This window comes from Eimeria maxima, genomic scaffold (genome assembly GCF_000499605.1).
Source record: "Eimeria maxima Weybridge genomic scaffold, Emw_scaff275, whole genome shotgun sequence".
NCBI classification, from domain to species: Eukaryota; Apicomplexa; class Conoidasida; order Eucoccidiorida; family Eimeriidae; genus Eimeria; species Eimeria maxima.
Window position 1 is genome coordinate 13,118 of NW_013565598.1, and position 9,383 is coordinate 22,500.

Below are 9,383 nucleotides of genomic sequence, written 5' to 3' on the forward strand. Positions count from 1 at the left end.
GATTGATTACTGTAGTCAGCCTGGATTAAGAAGAGTGCAGGGTTTAGGGTTTAGGGTTTGGGGCTTGACGCGCACGGACTGAAACACCAATGGTATCCTGAAGGTTTAAGGTTTTTCTTGGGGGATTGGGAGGGATAAGTGTTTATCGTTATTTTTACGACCTGTGGTTTGCAATTTTCAGGTATTATTGTTTAGTGTTTAGCGTGTAGGGTTTAGGGTTTAGGGTTTGCTGTGTCGGCTGCTGCCTCGATGGAGATCTGCAACGGCGGCGGCAGGCACAACAAGCAGACTAGGCAGCTGGAGTTGTTGTCTCCTTCCTCTATTTGTTCTAATCAAGCGTTTATGCTTTAGGGTTTAGGAATCAATGTTCAGGATTTAGGAATTAGGGTTTAGGGTTTAGGGTTTACAGTGTTCCTCACATTGTGGCCCCCGGGTCACCTGCGCACCCGCGGGGCCCTGAGCCCTTCTTGGGTATATATTTGCTTTTTATTTAGGATTGTTTATAGTTGCATTAGAAAGTTATTTAATGTATTGTTCTAACTGTATTCAGACAGGCCGGGGGATCAGGGTTTAGGGTTTCGGGTTTAGTACATTGTTGTAGAGCAGCTCTCCTCCGACCGCGGGATGCCGGATTACGTCAGATGCAGCAACCGATAAACGCTAAACCCTAAACCCTAATATTTTCTGCTCCTTTATGCTTCCTTTTACACGGCTCAATTTCTGAATGGCAGGAACTTCAGCGGTTACCGCCTAGGGTTTAGGGTTTAGTGTTTAGAGTTTAAGGTCGAAGTGTCAAGATGGAAGGGAGTGAAGGAAGTGAACTATGGGTGTTGGTAAGCATTGTTCGCTGCTGTTGTTATGTAAACAAGTGTTTAGAGTCTATCCTATGGTTTACGGTAGTTAATAGATCAGGGTTTCCACCAGATAATTAGGGTTTAGGGTTTACTGTCTGCAGGTACAAGAGCCCCCCATACCCTCTGGTGCTGCTGATACCTATAATGGCGACAATGAGCTGCGGCGCGAAGAAGCAGTACGCGTTGTTTCTAGTGTTACATTGTTGAAAGTCTTTCAAACATCTATCAGGGCGCTGGAGCTGATGCAGCAGCAGCAGCAGCTACAACAACAACAGCAACAGCAGCAACAACAACAGCAGCAGCAGCAACAGCAGCAGCAGCTACAACAACAACAGCAATTGGGCATATACCTCTCGCAAGCAGCTTCAGGAAGCAGCCCGACACACAGGTCACACGAGCAGCACCAGCACAGTCAACATAGCTCTGCTGCAGCAGCAGCAAATCCAGGTGCAGCTGGTGTTGCTCCAATTGCTGTTGCCCTTCCTGCTGCTGCTGGCGCACATACTGCAGCAGGCCTATCACCACATCGACAACCACCAGCAGCAACAGCTGCAACAGCAGCAACAGGAGGAGGAGGAGCAGCAGCAACAAGCCACACTTCAAGGCATTGGGGGTCCCATGGAGGTAGAGGTACTCCGCTGCACACGACTTCTTTGTTGCGTTCTCTTGAGAATAGTGTGGCAGAAAAGGTTAAGTCCTTCTTTCAGAGGCCCAGCCAACAGCAGCAACAGCAGCAGCCGCAGCAGCATTCTCGTCTTCGGCAGGTACTGGCTGGCTCTCCAGGGCCGTTGGCCTTTGGCGGTGTCGTCGCTCCTCCTAGGGTACCACCAGATCCAAGAGTAGCAGCGCAGCAGCACCAATATCAGCTGATGCAGCAGCAGAGGATTGCTGCAGCACGAGCAGCAGCAGCAGCAAGAGCAGCAGCACGCAGACGCCACTTTGTACGCTCTGCAGCAAAAGATTCTATAGATGCTGACGAAGGAACGCTCGCGCTGCATCTGTCCCCCGAGGCAGAAGCAGCACTGTCAGCAGCAACTGCTGCTGCAGCTAACTTAGAAGGCAACACGGAGGACCCTGTTGATGTTGATGATAAACTTTGTGCTGCATCAGCAGCTACTGCTGCTGCTGCTGCTGGGCGTGTTGTATCTATCGCATCCACGGGAGACTTGAGTCTTCGCTTCCTAGTTGAAACTTTTAAACCAGCAGCAGCAGCAGCAGCAGCAGTAACAGCAGCAGCAACAGCAGATGCAGAGCACCAGAACTGGCATGTGCAGACCCTCGAGTTTCCATTAGACAAACTCTTTAGTCAACGTGCGTTTTATCTCTGTTTGCTGCTGCTGCTGCTGCATTTACCGTTGTTGGTGCTGCTGCAGCCGCCGTTGCTGCTCCTGCTGGTACTTCTGATTCTTCTGCTGCTACTGCCCTTAGCCTTCCCTTTGTTGCAGTGCCTTTTTTTCTGTCTCTACAGCTGATACTGCTTCCGTTCTTGTTGTGGCTTTATATGGTGCTGCTTCTGCTGCAGCAGCAGCTGCTGCTGCTGCAGTTGTTTCCGACGTTGACTGTCGCTGTTGCTGCTGTTGCTACAGCCGTTGCACTTCCCCTCACTGATGTTTAGCTGCTGCAAAGCATCCAGAGTTGTCGCTGCAGCAGCAACAACAGCAGCAGCTGCAGCAGCTGCAGCAGGTGCTGCAACAGCTGCAGGCGCTGCAGCTGATGCAGCAGCTGCTGCTGCTGTTGCTGTGCGTGTGTCTGTGTACAGCTGGTAGTTTGCCCTTGGTGTCCCCTGCTGCACCAGCAGACGGAGACAGCCTCAAGCCCTCCAAGGGATTTTTTGAGTGGGCGCTGCAGCGGGTGCTGCAGCTGTTGATGCCGCGCACTCCAAGAGGTACAAAGGGAGGAGCGCAGAAGAAGCAGCAAAAAGAGGAGCACAAGCAGCAGCAGCAGCAGCAACAGCAGCAGGAGCAGAAACAACAACAAGCTCAACAGGGAGTTGAGGAACAAGACGGCAATTGCCCACCAAGTTCTCCTCGGTCCCCGGGCACTGACAACAGCAGCAGCAATATTGACAGCAACAATAACAACAACAACAACAACAGCAGCAGCAGTAGCGGCCCGAGTTTACACCAACGCATGCATGAATCTTTATACGAGGCTTTAAAAACGCATGCAGAGAAGCCATCGGGGTGTCTGTGCGTTGTTGAATTTCTTTCTGCTGCTGCTGCTGCTGACGGATCGATCTTAGATGGAAACGGAAGTCAGCAGCACAAGCATGTTGCTGCTGCTGCTGCTGCTGCAGTGGTTGCTGTTGCTGTTCCTGCTACTGCGATGAGTCCTTTTGTGATCTGCTTTTGTTGCTGTTGCTGCTGCTGCTGTTGGCTTTCCGGTGTCTGCTGCACGTGCTGTTGCGGCTCTTGCTGCTGCCGCTGCTTTTGTTGCTGTTGCTTGCTGTTGTTCTTGTTGCTGCTTCGGTTGTTCGTCCTGCTGTTGCGTGTGCTGCTGTGTATCCTCCCCATGCGCATCTACATGCAAAGGTGCTGTTGCTGTCTTTGTTTTGTACAACAGATACAGCTGCAGCGCATGCATCTATCCTTAATGTCCTTTCCCTGCTGCTGCCGCGGGAAACAGCAGCAATAAAAAGCAGCAGCAAAGGCCGCAGCAGAAGAGAGAGTGACACCGCATTCTTCACGGAGCTCAGCAGCTGCTGCAGCACCATCACAACCTTTAGCAGGTGCAGCAGCAGTAACAACAACGACAGTGACACAGAAGACCAGCAAACCAGTGCTGCAGCAGAAGACACGCCATCTGCACCGTCAGCAGCTAGTGCAGCAGCAGATGCACCCTCTGCACCGCCTGCTACTGGAGCAGCAGATGCAACTGCTGCACCAGCTGCTGCTGCAGCAGCTGATGGATCCAAAGACAGCACCGACCCCCCCAAGGAAGAACCCAAACCCCCGAAACTTCTTGGGGTGTCTATTGGCTGTCTACAAATCAAGAACAAAACCATCAGGCAATCCTAAACCCTAAACCCTAAACCCGGAATTGTCAAACGCCATCGTGATTCCTGACGTGAATTGGAGACTAGGGTTTAGGGTTTAGGGTTTAGGATTTATAGTTTTTGGATCTGTCTGTGTGCCTCTCAGGGATCTGCTGGCCCTTCCGCGTTGCTGGCAGCACGCGGCCCAGCAGCAGCAGCAGCAGGAGGAACGGGGGTTTGCTGATGACTGTTTCTCTGGGGATGTAGGCAGCAACCGCAAAGGAGACAATAGGAGACTCTTGGAGACACCCAACAGTCTCCGATTGCCTTGGGAAATGTCCTACGGCGAGCCTAAGGGGTCCTGCCAGTGCTGCTACGCTGCCTTCCGTTGCTTCTGCAGCAGCAGCAGCAGCAGTTACGAGACCAGCGCAATATGCTGCAGCCTGTCCTCACCTGCAGTGGAGCTCAACTCCTTTGCTGCTGCTGCTGAACCCCATACACGCAGCTACCTGCAGCTGCTGCAGCACCCAACACTTGGTCTCTTGCTGCCCCATGATATGGCAAGCGACAGGTTCCTGCTGCTGCTGCTGCTGTTGCTGCAGTTGTGTTTTATAATCTGGATTGATAGCACTTGAAAGTTTGGTGCTGCTCTCTGTGCTGCTATTCCATCTTCCGCTGCTGCTGCTGCTGCTGCTGCCGCAGCAGCTGTTGCTCCTGGTCGTTCGGTGTACCCGTTAGGATTCCGTCCTTCGCTGATGCTCTTCTTGCTGCGGCTGCTGCTTAGGTAAAGGTTCAGAGTGTGGAGGAAGCACGCTTGCTGCTCGATTACGTTCGGCACCTCAGGTGCCTCCAAGGAAGCAGGGGGCCCCTAGGGGGCCCTGGCATGTGTGAGGGGCCCCACTACATCTACTTGATCAGGACAGCGTGGGTGTGTCGCAGCAACACCAGCAACAGCAGCACAAGCAGCAACAGCAGCAACAGCTGCAGCACTTGCTAGACTAACTGTGCATGCAGTGTCTGTGCAGGGTTTAGAAGACGGCACCGTTACTTACAACGACATCCGTTACTGTCTCCTCGCCCCCCCCACGCTGCTTCATATGGCTCCTAAAGAACAGCAGCAGGAACAACAAGAGCAGCAGCAGCAACGGCAGCAACAGCAACAGAAGGGAGCTGAGGCAGAGGAAGAGGCAATCTGGATGAAGTCTCCGTGGAAAGAGGTGAAATAAGTGTGGATATATGCACTTAAATTCAAACCCTAAACCCTAAACCCTAAACCCTAAACCCTAAACCTTTAAAGCGCTGTTTGCGATCTATCGCTTGGGTCTTACTGCTCTTTGTATGGTTTGGGGCTTGTTACTGGCGAGAACCATGTCTTGGGGTGTAGGGTTTAGGGTTTGATGTCTAGGGTTTAGGGTTTAGTTCCGTGTCTGCTTCGATCAGACGCTGAGTATCTTCCAACACCCATCATCAGCAGAAGCAGAAAAGGATACAACAGCAACAGAAGCAACAGCAGCAGCAACAGATGCTGTTGCTGACGAGAGCTGCGGCAGTAGTAAACTTGGGTTGCTACTGCGCCTGCTGCTTGAAGAAGCAACGCAGACTATTGTATCGGACCCTAAACCCTAAACCCTAAACCCTGAAGGGAGGTCTCTGCAAGACAGAGGAATAAAGGAAATACGTACTGTACCTCCCCAGGCTGGACGAAACTGCTGTTGCTGCTGTTGCTGCTGCTGCTGCTTCTTTGCTGCAGTTTCTGACTAGCATAAGCTCTCCTGATAGCCTTGAGGATTCTCTTTTATCTCTGCAAGCAGCAAAAACCCTCAAAGAGTTCTGCATGCGGTCCAAGTAGGTTGTGGTTTTGCTGTTGTTGTTGTTGCTGCTGCTGCTGATTTGCTACTGTTGCGCTGCTGCTCGTGGTGTTTTCTAGTGGTGCTGGTGTTGTGCTTCTGTGCTGCTGCATGTCTGTTGCTGCTGCTGTAATTCTGTTGCTGCTGCTGCTGTGGACGACAGCTGCAATTGGCTATTATTGTGCTGCGCTTATCTGGAGGAATTCGCAACGCATGCAGTCAAAAAGTACAGCAGCAGCAAAAGCCGCAAGACTCGTCTTGGAAGCCTTCACCCAGCAGGAGGAGGAGCAGCAACAGCAACAGCAACAGCAACAGCAACAGCAACAGCAGCAACACCATGCAAGAGATAGACTCCTAGTCGGTTACTCTCCCGGTAGAACACTGTGATGGGAAAGACCGAGTTTAATGGTTTAGAGAGAGCATGTAGCAGCCGGTTCCTCCCTTAATATACCACCTAGGGTTTAGGGTTTAGGGTTTAGGGTTTGTTGCGCTTGCGTCCAGCCGGAGGTGTTGGACCGGCTGCGAGCCGCTTCAGCCTTGGCCTCTCCGCTGTCTCTTCCTTCTTTGCTGCTGGAGGGGAATAATTCAGTAATAGTACACAGCTCCAATGGACAGGAGCAAACAAAAGATGATGGAGGAAAGGAAGCAGAACAGCAGCAGCAACAACAACAGCAGCAACAGCAGGGACAGGAGAAGGAGGGGACAGATACAAGCGGCAGCAGCAGCAGCAGCAGCAACGATGATGGGGAGATTGACGAGATGCAAACAGCAAAGCACGCTCTTTTGCTGCTGCAACAGCAGCACCCGAGTTGCTGCTTGCTGTGGACGCCTGCTGCTGCAGCAACAGCAGCAGCAATGCAGCGACTCTCACAAGCTTTGAAAGGCCTCAACCTAGTGAAGGCCCCTCAGCCGCAGACCTGCAACAGCACCGACAACGACAGCAGCAACAGCAGCAGCAACAGCAGCAGCAACAGCAGCAGCAGGGGTACTGCAGCTAACCGGCGCAGCAGCTGCCCTTCACGGTTTTGTGACGACGAAGGGTTTAGTGGTCGGCGGTTAACATTTGAAAAGCCCGAATTTCATGTAGAAATCCTAGGAGGCGTAAACCCTAAACCCTAAACCCTAAACCCTTATCTGTTTCTTACGATGGGCTTATCCACAAGAAACAGAACCGGAAATATACCCCACGAATTGTTGCTGCTGTTGCTGCTGGCACGCGCCGTTGCTGGTGTTACAGGAATTGTATGTGCTTATTTTGTGGCACTATTGCTGTATTGCATCTGTTTTAGCTACTGCTGCATCAGCTGCTGCTGCTGCTGCTGCTGCAGTGTTTGTGTATTCAATGCTTGTGTGTTTTTCTGCTGCAGCTAAACTCTCCCCCTTCTTTTTATTGTTTGCCGTCAGCTTCACGGCGTGCGCGTTTGCGTATTGCGCATGCATCCCCAGCAGCAGAAGGGGGAGGAGCAACCGCAGCAAGAGTAGTAGAAGCAACAGATTTATTGCATCAAGATCATTTTTTTGTTGGTGCTGCTGAGGATTTTTGCCAAGTTTGTTTCTGTCTCCCCTCTTCTCCTTTTCTTGGGGTGTCTCTGCATGCACATCGTCATGGTACACGCATGCACCCTAAGCCTTGTGTATCAGCAACATGTCTCTTTGGTGACCCAACAGCATCACCTGCTGCTGCTGTAGCTGCTGCTGCTGAAGCAGGAGTCAGGTATGCTGCTGCTGTTGCTGCTGCGCAAGCAGCAGGCGTCAAAAATCCTGCAATTACTGCTGCTGCTGCAGACAGCAGGATGCTTGGATGCTCCTTAACAGCAGCAATACTGTTAGCAAACATAACAGATAGACACGATGTCAAGCCACCGCAGCAGCAGCTGCTGCTGCAGCTGCAGCAGCAACAACATCCACAACAGCATCAACTGCAGCTACCACAGCACGAAAACCAGCAACAACAACAACAACAGGAACAACAGCAGCAACTGCAACAACAGCAACAGCAACAGCAACAGCAACAACAGGAGCAGAAAGAACATAACCAGCAGAAGCAACAAGAAGCAACCGAGCAGCAAGAGAAGCAGGAAAATATCCAACACCAGGAGCAACAGCAAGAGAACCAACAGCAACCGCAGCAAGAGCAACAACAACACCAAGAACAGCAAGAGCAGCAGCAACAACAGCAGGAAGAGCAACAACGAGAACAGCAGGAAGAGCATCAACAAGAACAGCAGCAAGAGCATCAACAGCAACAGCAGCAGGATCATCAACAACAACAACAGCAGCAAGAGCAACAACAACAACAACCACCACCACAACAACAGCAACAACAGCAGCAAGAGAATCAACAGCACCAACCTCAACAGCAACCCCAACTACACCAACAACTGCAGCAGCACCAACAGCAGCACCAACAGCAGCAGCAGCAGCAGCAGCAGCATGGATATATGGGAGAGTCGAGTATGCATGGCTATAGAGTCCTAAGAGGCCTCCAATTATGGGAGACAATCGATTTGAAGCACGGCGATATTCTGTTGCTGCAGTCGCAGCTGCAGGTGCTGCTGCTTCGATTCTATCAGAAGCAAAAAGAGACAGAGGAGACGAATTCAGCCTCTATACAAGGAATTACACCTACACAAAGAAGAGCTTATATCTTTAATTCTATTCTTGTTTGTCTCTTTTTCTCCCTCCCTATCTCCCTCCGTATCTCCCTCCCTCCCTTCCTCCCTCTGTTTCTCCTTTATTATATGTATGTATATGTATATGGATATTATATATATGTATTATATGTGTCTCCTTTTTTTTTCTTATCTATATATGTGTCTCCTTAGGTATCTGTATTGGAGCACAGTCCCCTGTCTCCTTCTTTATTAAGTTTTTTTACTCGTTGCTGTTTTACTACCGATGTACCCCTTCGTCTTAAGGTTGAGAGACCCTTTGCCTCTCTACTACACGCAGGTCTGTCTCCTTTTTTTTTTCTTATTGTCCCTTTTTTATTGTCTCCTTTTTACTGTCTCCTTTCTATTGTCTACTCTTTATTGTCCCCTTTTTATTGCCGCCCTTTTTATTGTTGTCTCCCTGTTATGTTCGTACCCCTTTTTTCGTGCCACCTTATGTTGCTGTTGCGTCTTTTTTTCCCTGTCTCCTGCAGAGGCGGGCCGCCCGCAGCAGCAGCAGCGGCTGCAGCTGCAAGGCATATGTCTCCTTTGTACGGAGACGGCAAATCTCCTTTACTCCATCACAGCAGCAACGCACAGGATAAAACAGCCCACCACCACCCAGCAGCAACAGCAACAGCAGCAGCAGCAGCAGAAGCAACAGCAGCCAATTATTTTTACTCCTGTTCTTGTCTCACAAGCTGCCTTTGAGGAGAACGGGGAGCAGCACAGTGTAACTTCGGGAGGCACCTTGGTAAGGAACACCTCTTGTTGCTGTTGGTGCTGCTGTTGCTGCTGATGCTTCTGCTGGTCCTGCTGATGCTCCTGCTGGTGCTGGTGCAGTTGCTGCTGCAGATATAACTGTTTGCGTGAGAGCGCCGGTCTGCTTTTGTCTTACTCTCTGGATCTCGGCATATCTGGGGTTGCATTGTTCCGCTGAACTTCTTGCAGCGCCAGCAGCAGGTGCAGCAACAGCAGCAGCACAACAAACAACAGGGTTGAGGCTGTCTCTTTGGGTGTCTCTGTAGGTAGTTAGGGTCTCTGCTGGAGCGAATCG

At 51.1% G+C, this 9,383-nt stretch overlaps 1 protein-coding gene across 1 annotated transcript in view; it reads left to right on the top strand.

The window, feature by feature from the left end:
- Positions 1-797: 797 nt before the first annotated feature.
- EMWEY_00025840 (hypothetical protein, conserved) overlaps positions 798-9,383 on the top strand; it is a gene marked incomplete at both ends in the record, with an annotated part of 18,550 nt that continues 9,964 nt past the window's right edge. The window contains 12 exons of the mRNA XM_013481119.1: positions 798-833; positions 956-2,165; positions 2,614-3,108; positions 3,417-3,663; positions 3,995-4,091; positions 4,854-5,045; positions 5,269-5,380; positions 5,839-6,032; positions 6,177-6,776; positions 7,043-8,129; positions 8,821-9,080; positions 9,355-9,383. The exon at positions 9,355-9,383 is cut by the window's right edge and continues 36 nt beyond it. Of these exons, the coding sequence (XP_013336573.1) occupies positions 798-833; positions 956-2,165; positions 2,614-3,108; positions 3,417-3,663; positions 3,995-4,091; positions 4,854-5,045; positions 5,269-5,380; positions 5,839-6,032; positions 6,177-6,776; positions 7,043-8,129; positions 8,821-9,080; positions 9,355-9,383 (4,559 nt within the window). The remainder of the gene's footprint in view (positions 834-955; positions 2,166-2,613; positions 3,109-3,416; positions 3,664-3,994; positions 4,092-4,853; positions 5,046-5,268; positions 5,381-5,838; positions 6,033-6,176; positions 6,777-7,042; positions 8,130-8,820; positions 9,081-9,354) is intronic.